Below are 15,364 nucleotides of genomic sequence, written 5' to 3'. Positions count from 1 at the left end.
GTCACGAGTTATGATTCACCATAGATTATATTTTACTCCCCATTCGACCAAAATTATTCATATCCATTCCATTACTGCCCCAATCATGTCAAAGACACACTCAGTAAAAGGTATATATGAAAAGAAGATAAAAAAAAACACAAAAAAAAAGTGCTACTTGGCAAAAGCTAAATGAACGAGACCACAGCCATAGCAAAAAGAAGGTCAATGGAGTCTGTGGTGACTGAGAATCGAAAAAGAGAGAAGTGGGTATAGCGATTCCTGGATATATATACTGAAGTGGAACAAAAAACCGACCGTTGCTCTTCCCCCGCCCCATAGGGGTCGGCCCTTAATTTTTTTACCTTCACGATTAGCAACAGCATCAACACAGTTACCACAATCCAACTTGTTGGTTATCCGAGAAGATTGCCGACTCCTCGGGGCGGCGACGAGGAGGACGAACTATCGCCTCGCTGCTCCTTGCGGGCCAACGCTTCCTTCAAGTCCCCCGCTCCTCCTCCTCCTGCTCCGGCGAGATGATGGGTTTCGCGGACCATGAGCTTGCCCTGGCCGTTGACGTCGCTGCCGGGCACCAAGGTGAGGTAGCGGTCGGCGTCGCCGGCGCAGTGGGCGTACTCGAGGTCTTCGAGGTGGGTGGTTATGGTCGTGGTGACGGTGGCGCCGGTGCCGTTCCAGTAGGTGGGCGCCTGGGCGCCGGACAGGGGCGACGTGCCGTAGGCTTGACGGCCGCCGCTGAGGGTCGAGAGGAGATGGGGCAGGATCCGCGAGATTAGCGGGCGGAGCGTCGGGAGGCAGGCGCAGATGATTCCGGTGTTGCATTCGATGGCGGACCAGGAGGCTGCGCCGACGTTGTCGTCTGTTGTTTTCACGGTCTTCGATTAGGCCTGATATTGTTTTTTGCGGGTGAAGGGGAACAGGGTGATCTGACTTACAGGTGGGATCAGAGGAGTCGGCGATCTTCTTGACGGCAACTAGGCGGCATATGCTGGTGACACACACACTGAAGATCCTGGTTGTTAGCGTGCTCAAAGGATACGGCGAGGGGTCGCCGGTGACAGCTGACTCACAATCCGCCTATTGCGAAGATCGAAATCAGCGCAATCTTCTGTTTTTTCGGCAGCTCGAGCGCCATCAACGCTGGGACCGGGATGATTAGGATGACCAGGTCGGTGGTGATGTGCATCGATGCATTGGAAAACCACAGGCCCTCTGAGTTCAGACAGAACCCCCGGATCGATGGGTCCCAGAACTTGGCCACGGGGACGCAATTGAGGAAAGCACTCAGAACAGCCCAGGTCCCGTACGTAGCCAACACGGCGATCATGAGCCAGCAGATGCGTCGCATCCGTCTGGTTGGAAAGACACGGAAGTACTGCATCAGAATCGAGGCCTTGGCGCAAAGCAAGGCCGCGTTATAGAAGGGGATGGTAAGCCAGAAGGCCTAGGATCCATGATGCCGAAGAGTTAGTGCCACTGATTGATTGTTTCAGGGAGCATGTTGCACATACCTTCATTTGCTTCTCGAGAATGAGAGGCGGGATGTCTACTTGACGCATTCCCATCCCATTTAGAGCCTCCACGATGAACAACGCCATGAAGACAAATGATAAGACCTGAACAAGCGTCAATCAAATGTACTGGGATATGGGCAACGACTCCAACAGGGTCAGTACCAAGGCGATCAAGATCATCCAGTCGTTGGGTTCCATGCGATTCATCAAGGTTTTTCGAGTATAAATGCGAGCGCTGACAAAGAGGGTTGCCAGCGTGGTGAAAACAACACTGACAGACAGCGCTTGAGCTCCTCGAGAGGACATGTACGATCCATTTGCTGCATCCTCAGAGCGGCTGACATGAAAGAGGTAGGGTTCCGTCATTGTTGCGTGCAGGACTGCCGTCCCATCAATGTGTCAGTGCCGTGTCTTCCCACGATCGACGATGGATGGCTCAATGGTATAACGGCCTCCGTGATGCTAGTCGGGGAGCTTCATACATATAAACCCTGGGGTCTAGGTGACCCCGATTAGCGACCGAGCAGTGTGTGGCATCTCACAAAGAGGGGGATTACTCACAGGGGAAGGAGGAGAGGGTGGATTTATAAACAGTTGTGGTCCTGCAGACCCCGTTAACGGTCTGAAGGTCGAGGTGCAACACAGACCAACGCCATCATACCCGTGTAGATCTTCGCTCTTGTCTCAATCCTTCTCCGGATCTGCGGGCAGACGCTAAGACATCATGGGAGTCGCAGAGAAGGAGAAGGCAGAAAAAGCAAGCAAGGGAGAGGGCAATCAAGCAATTGATGGAGAACAGCCACACTGGACTTTTAGTTCGATAGATAGTTGTCGGTGGAGAGGCCCTTGATTTCCCATCAGCTCTCCTTTGGTGTTGGAAGCGGGATATTTGTTTGCCTTTTTGTGTGATATCGACCATTTTGGCTGCAACGCAGACTGTACCTAGGGCCGACGCACAGCAGAGGACCAAGCGACCAGTTCCAGCCTTCTGGTGTCACTAATGATGACAGTATCCACAGTCTATGGATGCCAAATCCCCCGAGCCAGTCAAGTAAGACGAAAAGTGGAGCTGCGCGATAGATCGACGAGTTATTCCAAGACTCTCCGCCTCCCTTTGGTTGGGCGCAGATGGGGATTGGAGTATGCATATGGTTTGATATTTGCATATCTCATACGTACACAACGTATGGATCACAGTACTTTTCTTCGCCCTCGACAGTACAGTACCTGTGCCCCCAAGTCTGAAGAGAGATCTTTGGTACAATGCGTACCCTCAGTGTACCCAAGAAAATCTGGAGGGATGGCAGATGCAGGCAGATCGTGGGTCCTGGATGGGTGTTTTACGCTCTTGACACTGGAGCGGAGCTGTCAATCCCCTTTCCCCCCGGCGCAGAGCCCAGGAGGGCTGCAGCAGGGATTATCTCCGGTCACCTTCTCAATGTCCAACACTCCCCCCTGGGGTTGGCTTCTCCATCTCTCCACCCTAGCAGGGCACTTCTAGCTTCTGTCGTACAAGGCAGGGACTAGACATTCACTCAACATGAGTGCCAGAGAGCAAGGGATACGAGTGACCCGCGAGACTTCAATTGGAAAGGGCGAGAGGGGAAAGTGGAGCAATCCCATAAGTTAATCCCATAAGACTGTCTGAGGTACTCCGTACGTATTGTGAAATACCTTGACACTCCCTTCCTTAGCCGTGGCGATCTGTCATTTACCTCTTCTCTGGGTCTGCACGGAGATGAGCCACATGAAATAACGGACCTGCAGGGGAGGGGGGGTGGAGAGGGGGAGAATGGGGGAACAAAGTACCGAGCAATGGGTCTTCGTGTAGCCGTGCAGTACGCAGTACAGTGCGACCCGTGAGTTGACATGAAAAACAATGCAGGGCGAAAAATTGCGGTCGCTTGATTAATTGCATCGATTTAATTGTAGTCATTGGCTTGAAACGCCGAAGGTAAATAAAGAAGTGATAGATCACATCCGCTAATGCGCCTAAGCCTTCGAACAGGAAAAGAACCAACCAGCGCCAATACTACCAGTCGCTATTAGATGATTTTGGTTGACTCACTCCTCTTGTCGCATTGTTGGGCTTCAAACTTGTTGTTTGTTGGAGAGACAGGCCAATGGGCCACCTTGATGCTTGTTTAAGGGAAACAAGCATGTTGTTTGGCATATGCAGTGACTATCACAGCCGTGACTGCAGCCATAGTCTCACTTCAGGCCGCATCAATTGGCTGATCGGTGCCTCCTTCTCCTGGATTGGCCAGACAGGTGATCTTAGCCGACATCGAACGCCACGTCTGTCGGTATTGACAGAGTCAAACTCTGTCCGTCGATAGTATAATTAAATGGAATCGCAAGGCTCCTGGGTAGGCGATACGATGAGCTCTAAGCGCATCCAAGTGCTCAACAGGCAACGGCGACGCCTAGGATTTCGGCTGGCTCCCAATTTCGACAACTACACCAAATGACTACTCCTTCCATTGGCAGGGCTCATATCTACTTTGTACTTCAATGATACATGTCTGAATCGACGAGAAGCAGCGCTAGGCAGTGTATCGCCATGAGGTGAGACCGTGCCGGGATGTGCCAATGTCGCGCCCTGGGTTCTAAGGAATCGGCATGGACCAGGCATGCTGAGGTGAAACCAAAGCCAACACGTGAAGGCCCCATTGCCATGTGATAAGGTCGTGCTGGTCGACTTTCCGCGAGATCGCAATCAAGCCCAGCCCAGCAGTCCAGCCTCTCGCAATGAGGACCAAAAGATTCGCTCTGGCGGCATCAGCACCTTGTACTGCATGAGGCTGTATGACTCCAAACCAATTGTGCATTGCCTCAGGCTGCATAGAAACTGAGACTATAAGGAAGGCTTGCATGATGTCTCTAGTTCCTCAGAAGCCTCGACCAGATACCAATATCTTCGTACCTGTCAGCGCATCAGCTGCAATGCTGTCAGTCACCCTGCAGTCTATCATGGAAGCCTGCATTAGCGCATCATGCCAAACAAAAGACAGTCATGGCTCCGTCCCTGGAACTCCGTCTCCGTTCTTCCAGCTCGCCACGCACTGTAACATCCATCTGCACTTTGATCCACAGCATGGCCACACCACGGTCGCAGGAAAGGTACTTTTGTGTCAAGCGCGCCGTGCGGCCTTGATCGGTTCGAGTCATGCCGACTGCTTTGAGTTCGAACATTTTAGGATACGAGACAGACAGGCCCCTGCTCAGTCGGAGAACTCCGTGCGAAAGCGAGCTATGTATGCAATCGTCGTGATTCTGGAGAACCTCGTGTGGTTCTTGCTTTGAGGCGGATGCGCTCGTCCGATTTTATGTAGAAAAAGTATGCGAGTAAGTTCTCTTCCTTTGCAACCAAGATGCCATGCGATATTTTCTGGAGCTGTCTTAAATGACAAGTCGAGGATTTGGTTGAGTTGACCTGTCATTGCCATGTGATTTGGAATCGAAGCAGCTGTGGAACCGGGAATGGGGAAGACATCAATGGCGTTGATATGATGCGTCAAGGATCCACTGAGATGATAAACTTTAGACCTGATGATACGGTTTCGAGTCCAAATAAGAAAGATGTATACCTCAGTCGGCGGGTTTCGAGAAGCAGACTGGAAGATGTGGTAGAATAGAGAAAGAAGGAGTGGTTACAGTAGGGGAAAAAGACGCTAAGATAAGGATAAGCCACGCACAGACCAAGCGGGAAAATCCCATCGCATTCATTTTCCATCTCCGACATCAACAACTTTTTTTCCCCTCAATTCAGCAGCCAGGTGAAGCCTCCACAGTTGTCACCCGGACCATCGGCGACCCTCTCCTTGGTTATAATTTTAGGTTCTCGACTCTACCGACCGTAATCATGGCGGACTCAATTGCCCCTGCCACCACAACTCCCAAGCCCGTCCACACGATCGTGCTCGATGCCGGCCCAATCCTCAAGAATACCCCGCCGCTCTCAACCCTTCTCGCCCAAAGCGAAGAACTCCTCATCACTCCCTCCGTTGTGAGCGAAATTCGGGATCCTGCCGCTCGTCAGCGTGTTGAGACCCTTTATCTCCCTTTCCTGAAGCAACGTACCCCGAGCCCTAAGAGTGTCGCTGTGATCAGCGAGTTCGCCCGTAAGACTGGTGACCGGGCCGTGCTCAGTCGAACCGATCTTGAAGTTATCGCTCTTGCCTACGAGATCGAGTGTGAGCGAAACGGTGGCGATTGGAGACTTCGCAGCGTACCCGGTCAAAAGCAGGTTAACGGCAAGCCGCCCGCTCCTGTTGTTGTTGCGCAGGAGGACAAATCTGAGCAGGAGGCCGACAAGCCCGCTGAAGAGAAAGTTGAGGAGGCCGCCGAGACCAAGGATACCAAGGTGGAAGCTGAGCGTACGGATGTCGACGCTGTCGCCGAGGAATTGAAGGACGCAAAGCTGGAGGACCAGCATGATGCCGAGAAGCAACCTGAACCAGAAGTTCTAATCTCAGAAAATGCTGAACTCCCGGCAGAGGGCGAGGAGGAAGGTTCCGACGAAAATGATGAGGATGATGATGATGGCTGGATTACGCCCTCGAACTTGAAGAAGCGGCAGGCCCGCGATGAAGCCAGTTCAGTGTCGGCGGCTCCTGAGCCTAAGGTCATGCAAGTCGCTACCATAACTACTGATTTCGCTGTACGTTCTTCGCCTAAGACAGCAGACTCATATACTGATCACATATGTAGTGCCAAAACGTTCTTCTCCAGATGAACCTGAATCTCCTCTCGACCACCACTCTGCAGCGTATCCGACACCTGAAGTCCTTCGTTAAGCGCTGTCACGCATGCTTTTCCACCACCAAGGACATGAACAAGCAATTCTGCCCGCGCTGTGGCAAGGATACGCTCACCCGGGTGTCTTGCACGACGAACTCAAATGGGCAGTTCACGATGCATCTCAAGAAGAACATGCAGTGGAATAACCGAGGAAACGTTTACAGCGTCCCCAAGCCCGTCCATGGCAGCTCAAACGGCAAGTGGAAGGGCGGCGGTGGAAAGGGAGGCTGGGGTACGGAGCTCATCTTCGCAGAGGATCAAAAGGAGTTCAGTCGCGCCACTGCGGAGCAGAACCGCAGAATGCGAAAAGAGCATGACCTCATGGACGAGGATTACCTCCCCAACATTTTGAGTGGTGAGCGTAAACAACATGGTCGTGTGCGCGTCGGAGCTGGTAGGAACGTGAACTCGAGGAAGCGGTAATGGCCATTTGGGGTTTCGTTGATTTCTTTCTTCCTTCTTGCATTGATCGGAACTGGCGTCTGGCAAAAAGTTTGATGATCCTCTGGCTTCTTTCAGGGGTCTGGATGACTACGGGATTATAATGGTGATTGACTTCAATGACTTGGATAGACATACTACATTCAAGATGCACTACGCAATGGACATAGATGGAACAAGTGCCTTTCCATTAGTAGATGGTAGATTAGGACCGAGCCAAATCACCAATAAATGGGTAGCAAAAATGATATCACTTTTCCCACTGTGAAATAATCGGGCACCGCACAAACTGGAAAGATAGAAAAAAGGGTTTCATCATCCATTCAAAGACCATTGATAACACCATTCGCCAATAAATGATTCAAAAGCACTGTGTGTATATCAAGCGACTACTGCCTCATCGTCTCGCTTATTACAACTGAGCTGCCTCCTTCTCTGTAGGGTGGGGTTAGCTGTGATCATGGCATGTGCGGTCTCGGGAGAGCTCGTACCAGGCTGCTGGGTGAGAAGCAGACCGTATCTCTTCTTGAGGGTAACACGGTGTCTTTACGAGAGACGCGATGTCAGCACTTGTTGAATGTGGTGAAGATGAACGATCATCTTGGGTTCTGTTATCCGAACGCACCTGGAGTACTTGTCATCGGGAGAGAATCTGGCAGGGTGGGCCGACTTGGTGGTGCGACCATCGAGGACCTTCTTCAAGGTGTAAATCCGCTTGCCATCCTCGCCGAGAGTGTACTATTTCACCAGTCAATTTCCCTGCTAGACAGAAATCCTTGTGGTGCACATGACGAGTTGTGCGGACATACCATAAGATGCATCCTAGAGTCGAGCGGTTAGCACCAACATTTGCATTTGAATGATCTCATTCCAAGTACAACTTACTTGAATGAGTGTTCGAGAACGGTTGTCGATTTATAAACAAGGTAGAAACGAATGTCGTCGCGGGGTTAACGTTCAATTGCAAGAACAATCTTCAACAGCTCCGAGTCCGCAGGAAATTTTTGGGCGCCGCAGAAAAACGCACGGACTCGGCTCACCGCCCGGGGAAGGCTAGCTGAGTCAGCCGTCACACTCATTTAAGGCTGGTCAAGCGAATTATTTTTTTTTCTTTCCTCCTCTGGTGTTTCTGAGTGTTGACTATCGACTTTTTTTGTCTGCACAACACAATCCTCGGATGTTGACAGTGAAGAGATAGTATCTCGGCTCTGATGCTGATGCGCATCTGCTATATCATACTATTATGATCTGGAAAGAGCCCGTCTATGCTATCGATTTTCTCATTTGTGTAATTTCACTCGTGCAGACCAATCAACCCAGATCTTAGGGAAGATTTCGGGTAAGCTTTAGCTAGCAAAGCAGCTTTGAGATTGATCGAACTTGCAAGCAAGAGGTGGCTCGGGATTCTATTCATTTTCTTCGGTGATGATAACATACCTAAAGCTTAGACAATGGCAACTTTGATTTCTTCGCTGTTGTCGATGAAGGCTTTATTTGACTACAACGGTATCTGAGAAGAATATGAATAATATCCAGGGTGCTCTTGCATGCGTCAAGCATCATGGCTGTTCAATTTCGTAAACGAAGAGTTGCCTGCTGACTCTTCATCAGTAGTTAGAAATCAATCTATCGAGTCTCATCAAATCAAATTTAATTTATACGTACCATATGGCTTCTTCATCCGCTCCTGTTCCTAACTCTTCCCGTGGTGCTAGCTCCGGCCCTGCTAGTATCCAGACCGAGTCCCAGAAAAATGCATCGCCTGCTCGTCGTTCGCGGCCGCCGCGGCCCAATTACAAACATATCCATCGCTTCCCTCTCCCCGTTGATGTCCATCCTTTGCCGCCTCTGATCCCTCATAATCCATTGTCGATTGTCAGCGTGCTGTTGTCCTATTTGACATACCTCATTGCACCACCCAAACAGCATGTCTACACGGCTTATTTTGACTCTGCGACGTCATCTGTCCATGTCACGGACCCGAAGGCCATCCGAGCTCTCTGGGAGATGGGTTTCTTCGGCAAGGGTAATCTTAGTCGGAGTGAACCGAGCTGGCTCGAGCGAGAGAAGAAGCGGCGCGGATTGCTTGGTGGCACTACAAGTGAGGAGGTCACCCGGCAGCGCCGGACAGAACGTCGCGAATTGAAGATGGATCGAGCTCGCATGGAGAAGCTGGCCATCCAAGAACGACTGAAGGCCGAAGCAGCCGCCCGGCAAGGCGACAATTTGTCTGTCGAGCAGCCCTCTCAATCGGCATCCGCAGACACATCGGCAGAGAAGTTCTCACTGAGAAAAGCCAAAGAAGCGAGGCTGTTGGACTCGCAGCGCTCAATCACACAGAATGGCGAAGCGCGCCCTCCCAACACACCCGGAGAGCAAATCTCCAATGGTAGCGGCAAAACCGTTCGATTTTCCCCGGTTGTGCAAGCTAAGGAGTTCATATCCGACTCGGCTATCCTGCAGCTTCCGGAGGTGATAGCAGAGGAAGACAAGGCTGGCAATGCAGAAGAGGAGCCCGTCTTGCAGAACGAAGAGCATCTTCACCTGTCGAACGAGGAGGCCTTCTTTCTCGCCTATGGACTTGGTGCACTGACGATCCTGGACGACACACGCGAAGCCGTCATGACGACCTCGGCTTTACTCCCCCTATTCTGCCAGCATGCCGACTTCCCACCCCGTGATTCGTCCTCGGAGATGAAGCCCGACGATACTTTCCTGATCTCTTACGTCGTGTACCACCATTTCCGGTCTCTGGGGTGGGTGGTGCGATCCGGTGTGAAGTTCGGGATTGATTATCTTCTCTACAACCGTGGCCCGGTCTTCTCACATGCCGAGTTTGCGGTCGTCGTCGTTCCTTCCTACGTTGACTCGTACTGGTCAGAGACTGAGGAGCGCCGGAAGCACTGCGAAAAGCAAGTGTCCCGCAGCTGGTGGTGGCTGCATTGCGTCAACCGTGTTCAAGCCCAAGTGAAGAAGAGCTTGGTGGTTTGCTATGTGGAAGTGCCACCGCCGGCTTCGTACGATCTGGACGAACCATCAGAGACTGATATTGGGAGACTGCTTGCTCGGTACCAAGTTCGAGAGATGGTGGTACGCAGATGGGTGCCTAACCGCACTCGTGACTGATCCTGTGTGCTTCCTTTCCTTATCTTATATCATATTGACTGAGCAGTGACCTGGTGTTGGATGAATACTTATTTTGTAATTGCTCCACTCTGGCGCAGGCTGTAATTCTTATCAAACTCCAGCACTTATGTACAATATCCGCTTATGATGGAAACCATGCTGCTCTGTTTCTGTATATCTGATCCTTGCCTTGACCACTCGTACAATCATCATGGTCTAGACTCAAAGCGGTAAAATTGATAATGTATCACGTGATACACGCGTCTCGCGTTTGGTGGTTCCGGAGCGCAGTGATTTGGATGTCATCGACTTCGACTTGTCCGGAACATCGATGCAGCCTCGGCGCAACGTTACTTGAATCTCTGGATTGGGGCATGGGAACGATGTGATAATACTCATTCGAAAGCCTTGATTCTACGGAGTGTAAGGGACTATGGAGACCCAGGAAGATAGCATCGATATCGCGAGGCTGCAGCGCGTCGCGTTGGGCCAGGTGAGTGACCACTTCAGTGGCGGCGGCGTCTCCGATCCAGTCTCCGCATTGGACTAATTCGATTGATCTTGGGCAATTTGAAAGGAATCTATACAGCTGCAATTAATGGCAGAGAAGTCTGTATTGATTGATCAAGATGACGGTCGACAAGGACTTCAACAGCAATTGCCGACCGACGACGGACAGGGTGCGCAGAAAATCTCCGAACCTGTGTCAACGACTTCGTCATCCAGTATAGCACAGAATGGCGCCAGTGTAAGCTCACCAAAGCTACCCTCTTTCGAAGACCGCCCCAGCAGCCGCGCGGCGACTCAGCTGGGTAAGATGGGCTCCACAGAAACGCTCCCGTCGGATACCCAGTTGATCTCCCAGCGGGTGTACGATGAGATCATTCGCAAAAACCAGGAAGAAGGTCCTGTCGTGAACCACGACAGTAATTTTGGGGATCAAGCTACACTTATGACCCTGCATGAAGGGGACAGCGGCCATCTCGACCTATTGGCGGGTTACGACCACGTTAATGCAGAACTGGTCAACATTGATGATAATGATGACCGGAGCAGCTCCAAACTAGGGGAGTCATCGCCTGCGCATTATCAGTCAAATTTGTTTCCCGAATCGCAGCGATTCGTGATGAAGACACCTGCGACTGCTGTGAAGCGAGCTCATTCAGACGGCCTTGCTACCATTTCGCCCACTGTCTCACGGAACCCTCTTGCGACAGAGATTGGGTCGAGTGGTGGGATCATGGCTTTAAGCCAAGTGTTCAGGGCTACCCAGGCACCTTCCTCCCCGCTAGTCAATCGCCAGCAATATTCTGATCTTGTATCGGACCGGCCCTCGCCCAACATCCCGATTCAGAAACACCCTCTCGCCGCAAATCTGTCGTCCCCTTACGATCGAATGGCAGTAACCTTCCCGCGGGACTCTTCAGCGCACAAGCTCAAGTATATCTCTATGCAGGAATCTCAGGCGAATCGTGAAAAACTGTTGAATGAGAGGATGACTCGTTCGGCGGATCCTGTGTTCCCCGGTGACCCAAGCGATGACGACTTTGGCAAGGAGCCTAGCTTTGTCGAACGCATGAGGCGGCACCGCACGATAGACGAGGAGATAGCACCCCAGCTTGCAGGTCTTACGGCACCTGCAAGGTCGGAGGGTAGCCCAAGCAGACAAGTTAGTAAGGGTTCGTTGTCACCACCAGGGGACTTGGGTCTGCAAGTTTGGAACGATGAATCTATTGCAGAGAACGATAGTGAGCAGAGGGCAGCTGCAGAGTCCACTGTTCCGCAGCGGAGTGGTTCGAGCGAAGAAGAGACTGAACAAGAGCAAGAAGACAATAGGGGTCAGTCCATCTCACCATCCACGGAGCATATTCCTGCGAGAGAGGAAGACAAAGAAAACTGTCTTGATCTAGCAGCAACGCCTGTTGCCGCCACCACTAGCGCACATGATCGTCTTTCGCAGGCCCTCGCCTTTGATGGTAGTACTTCACCGGCTCATGGAAGCCCGGAAAAGCAACAGCTTCAGCCACACCTAGCTCACAACATCGCTCATTTGGACGAGCCCTATGAGCATGGCAGCTCGTCACAGATATCAATCGTCAGAGATTCTCAGCGCTCTCCTAGGCAGAGGGAAGCCGACGCAGAAGTCGAGACGAACCGCAGCCGAAGAACATCACATTGTCCGGACTCTCAGGTTCAGATCGATCCTACGTCGGACATTGACAGGATCATGTCCTCGCCCACAAAGCAAGTCCGCATGCAATCTTCCCCGCCCGCGGAATCGCGTCGTCTTGGACTGTCTTTTGAACTGGGTGAAGTCCAGGACATGAATGTTGACGAATCGATATCCGGCGGGCCCCAGCGCTCTCCCACACCGAAAGCCACGCAGGCTCTAGAGGGCAGCTTACTAGATTCGAGTAATACAGTGTCTCAGCAGCCTAGAGTTGTAGGTGACAAGCCTTCAACCTTTGATTTCCGGGGTAAATCATCATCGATGCCCTCTCGCGTGGCTGAAACACCAGTTCCCCCTATGGACTTTGCGGATGCGGTGCCAACGACTAGCATTCCGGAGACTAGTCCCAACCGACTGGGAAACCAAGGATGGCCCAATGACATGAACAATAACGAGACAGCGGATCAGGAAGACGATGATCTGCCGCCGGTTTATCAGGCCGCGCATGAAAGGGCATCGCATTCGCATCGGGTCGTCTTAAATAGCTCCTCGCCTCTGAAACCATCCTTGACCTCAATTTCGAAGCTTCTATCAAGCCCGAGTGGGAGGCAACGGAGGGCACTTACGGAGATTGCTGCTGATGCCTCACCGAAAGGAGGGACTGGAGCTTTCAACCCAGACATTGATATTATGTCAGCCGAGGACTGGGAGTTCAAAGCTGCAGTTGCCAGGCATCAAGACTCGCCGAAGAAGAAACGCCGAGGCAACGACGGACAGGGTGTCATTGCTTCTGATCCTATTCTTCCAGGGACTCCTCGTCTTACCAGTCGTGTTGTACCTCCCCAAGCTGTTTCCCAAGATCTTGTTGAACCTGCGACGACGAGAACTGTGACTGAGGTGCAGATGGACATGCAGCCGGACGCACAGCAGGGAAATTTGCAGAGCAAAGCAGCGAAGGCTTACCAGAGACGCTCTAGACCTCCTCGGAGCGCGGACAGTGTGTGGGATATGGACGATTCTCCTCCGCGAACCTTCGTTCCGCGCAAACACAAGTCACGATTGCTGTCTCGTCCACGACTGTTGAATCGACAAAGGTCTGTAGAGACTGAGCGAGGCGGATCATCGAGCAAGGAGCGGTCGGGAATTGCGCAGCAACGCCAAGCAATCAGCCCTGTGCCTGAGGAACCACGCAGCGATATCACCATTCAAGATCCGATAGAGACGTCGGCCACGGGCAGTCCTGCCACGGATAATGTGCCTACTGTCGGACCGGCCATGCCGTCTTTGACTGAGAAAGTCCCAGTCGCAGCAAACCAGGTCTTCGCTCCCTGGTGTGGAACAAAGCGTGCGTACTATCCGGCAACGTGTTTTGGCAAGCCATTCGGAACGTCGCAGTCTCGGTATCGGGTAAAGTTCGAAGACAGTGCACCCGTGGACATTTCAATGGGAGCTGTCAAGAGATTGGAACTCCGTCCCGGCGATGCCGTCAAAGTGGACATGCCGAACGTGCCCAAGGTCACGCATGTTATTCGGAGCTTTGTCCGCAAGCTGAGCATAGACGAGATTGAACAGGGCGCCGCGAACGGGGTGATTCCCATGACGGATATCTATGGCTATTCAGCTGTGATGGTAGGCCCCAAGCAGCGCAAGAGTCTTCCTAATGCCGGCTTGGCCGTCACTGAGAGCCTCATTGAAGTGCCAATCTCCAAGATCTACCTCGACACAATTTTGTGGAACCAACTCAAAGATCGCGCCTTCACCTATATCTCCGAACCAGTGTTTCTTGAGCGCGGCGCTCCAACACCATCGGAGAGACTTTCCACGCCTATCTCCTCTCCTGGCGCGCGCCTGTCACGCAGCATCCGCTTCTCAAATGGTTTGTTCGCCGGAATGGTATTTGCCGTCTCTTTTGGCGACAACAACGAGGCCAAAGCTCGCGTGGTAAAAATGATACTAGAAAACGACGGGCGCATCTTAGAAGATGGATTCAACGAGCTTTTCGATCTGCCGCTGAACGCCCCCGTCGCCACTCCCACCAAGCAGCCACCCACGGAATCGAACACACAGCATGACCTCCTCCAGCTCAGCAGCAGCTCCGCGGACGTAGGCTTTGCCTGCTTGATCGCAGACAGACATTCTCGCCGATCAAAGTACATGCAGGCTCTAGCGCTTAACCTCCCATGTCTCTCAGACCGCTGGATTGAAGACTGCGTCGCGCGAGGCCGGGTCATCGACTGGGAGATATACCTCCTCCCCGCCGGAGAATCCACATACCTCAACGGAGCCACCAAGTCACGAATCCTAACGCCGTACCCGGCCACCGAGGCACGACTCTCGGAGACCATCGCCGGAAGACCTAATCTCCTGAACGGGCAGTCCGTTCTCCTAGTCACAGGTCGCAGTGGCCGCAGCGACGAGGAGCGACGCAAGGCCTACCTATTCCTGACCTATGCTCTCGGGGCGTCGCGGATCGAGCGTGTCTCAGACTTGAAGTCTGCTCGAGCCATCCTGAACGCACAGACTGAGGACGGGCCCGTCCGCAAGCGCAGCTGGGATTGGATCTACATCGATGACGATGACAAACCATCTGCGAGAGCGATGGCCCTGAGCTCGGCGGGAGTGTCTGGCGCTGGCTCTAACTCGCGCAAACGGAAGCGGACCAAGCTCGTGGAGTCGGTAACCGGCGACGATCTTGGGTTGAGCACGAATGTCAGGATTGTGGGGAATGAGTTCGTCTGCCAGAGCTTGATTCTGGGTCGATTGTTCGACCAGTGAAATGATGAGTGTTCTCGTGGCATGTAATATGTCTAGGATATGCCTTTTCCAACCCGGGTTGGCTATTCTCGGGGGGTTCAGGGATAGAGGGGATTTGAAAACTTCGCTTTGGGCGGCGTATCTCGGGGTTCCTCCTTTTGTGTTTCGGGGCTTATGATCAAAACTTTCTCTTCAGCGGGATGATAGGAGTATTTCGAGTGCATATACCCTTCTTTGTGAGAATTTTAGCTGCGCAATCCACTATTTCAATAATAACAATCATGACAATTGCTCTTGAACCACTTGAAGAAGCGTTCTATTTGCACATGTAGGCGGAAACAGAGACATACTGGAGACATCTTATCTTATAATACATGAAAAATGGAAAAGTAAACACCCAATATAATAAACCCCATGACTGTACGCAAATGCCAGAGACGAGAATGAGAAAGAAAGAAAAAGAAATTCACTGCATGCCAGGGACCCGAGTAGGTCACATCACGGACGTAGAGCAAGCAAGCAAAGCAGCCGAGCGAGCAAGAAAAGAAAGGCGAGA

General features: G+C 52.1%; 4 protein-coding genes across 4 annotated transcripts; 2 read left to right on the top strand and 2 right to left on the bottom strand.

The window, feature by feature from the left end:
• Window positions 1-35: 35 nt before the first annotated feature.
• Window positions 36-1,921, bottom strand: ASPACDRAFT_1876352 (uncharacterized protein). Its single transcript, XM_020198081.1, has 5 exons — window positions 1,677-1,921; window positions 1,512-1,616; window positions 1,071-1,444; window positions 936-1,003; window positions 36-859 (listed from the first exon to the last, which is right to left on the bottom strand). Exons 1-5 carry the CDS (start codon window positions 1,878-1,880, stop codon window positions 396-398), a joined length of 1,215 nt encoding a protein of 404 aa, XP_020051852.1. The 5' UTR covers window positions 1,881-1,921; the 3' UTR covers window positions 36-395.
• A 3,413-nt stretch (window positions 1,922-5,334) lies between these two features.
• ASPACDRAFT_81986 (rRNA-binding endoribonuclease) lies at window positions 5,335-6,929 on the top strand. Its single transcript, XM_020205996.1, has 2 exons — window positions 5,335-6,177; window positions 6,228-6,929. Exons 1-2 carry the CDS (start codon window positions 5,380-5,382, stop codon window positions 6,738-6,740), a joined length of 1,311 nt encoding a protein of 436 aa, XP_020051851.1. The 5' UTR covers window positions 5,335-5,379; the 3' UTR covers window positions 6,741-6,929.
• A 241-nt stretch (window positions 6,930-7,170) lies between these two features.
• ASPACDRAFT_47867 (H/ACA ribonucleoprotein complex subunit NOP10) lies at window positions 7,171-7,579 on the bottom strand (the record flags this gene model as incomplete). Its single annotated transcript, XM_020202023.1, has 4 exons — window positions 7,171-7,193; window positions 7,250-7,302; window positions 7,384-7,496; window positions 7,568-7,579. 4 exons carry the CDS (start codon window positions 7,577-7,579, stop codon window positions 7,171-7,173), a joined length of 201 nt encoding a protein of 66 aa, XP_020051850.1.
• A 740-nt stretch (window positions 7,580-8,319) lies between these two features.
• ASPACDRAFT_55185 (uncharacterized protein) lies at window positions 8,320-14,829 on the top strand (the record flags this gene model as incomplete). Its single annotated transcript, XM_020202967.1, has 7 exons — window positions 8,320-8,346; window positions 8,508-9,848; window positions 10,330-10,377; window positions 10,573-10,609; window positions 10,664-11,536; window positions 11,624-13,308; window positions 13,348-14,829. The coding sequence occupies 7 exons, from the start codon at window positions 8,320-8,322 to the stop codon at window positions 14,827-14,829; spliced, it is 5,493 nt and encodes a 1,830-aa protein (XP_020051849.1).
• Window positions 14,830-15,364: the final 535 nt, after the last annotated feature.

This window comes from Aspergillus aculeatus, assembly GCF_001890905.1.
Source record: "Aspergillus aculeatus ATCC 16872 unplaced genomic scaffold ASPACscaffold_20, whole genome shotgun sequence".
Taxonomy (NCBI): Eukaryota; Fungi; Ascomycota; class Eurotiomycetes; order Eurotiales; family Aspergillaceae; genus Aspergillus; species Aspergillus aculeatus.
The sequence above is the reverse complement of the archived record's forward strand: the minus strand, read 5'-3'. Positions and strand labels throughout refer to the sequence as shown.

Coding starts and splice junctions, on each gene's coding strand:
- ASPACDRAFT_1876352 (XM_020198081.1), bottom strand. CDS start 1,880: ATGACGGAACCCTACCTCTTTCATGTCAGCCGCTCTGAGGATGCAGCA. Junction 1,445..1,511: donor TTCTCGAGAAGCAAATGAAG/GTATGTGCAACA, acceptor CATGGATCCTAG/GCCTTCTGGCTTACCATCCC. Junction 1,004..1,070: donor ATCTTCGCAATAGGCGGATT/GTGAGTCAGCTG, acceptor CAGGATCTTCAG/TGTGTGTGTCACCAGCATAT.
- ASPACDRAFT_81986 (XM_020205996.1), top strand. CDS start 5,380: ATGGCGGACTCAATTGCCCCTGCCACCACAACTCCCAAGCCCGTCCAC. Junction 6,178..6,227: donor CCATAACTACTGATTTCGCT/GTACGTTCTTCG, acceptor TCACATATGTAG/TGCCAAAACGTTCTTCTCCA.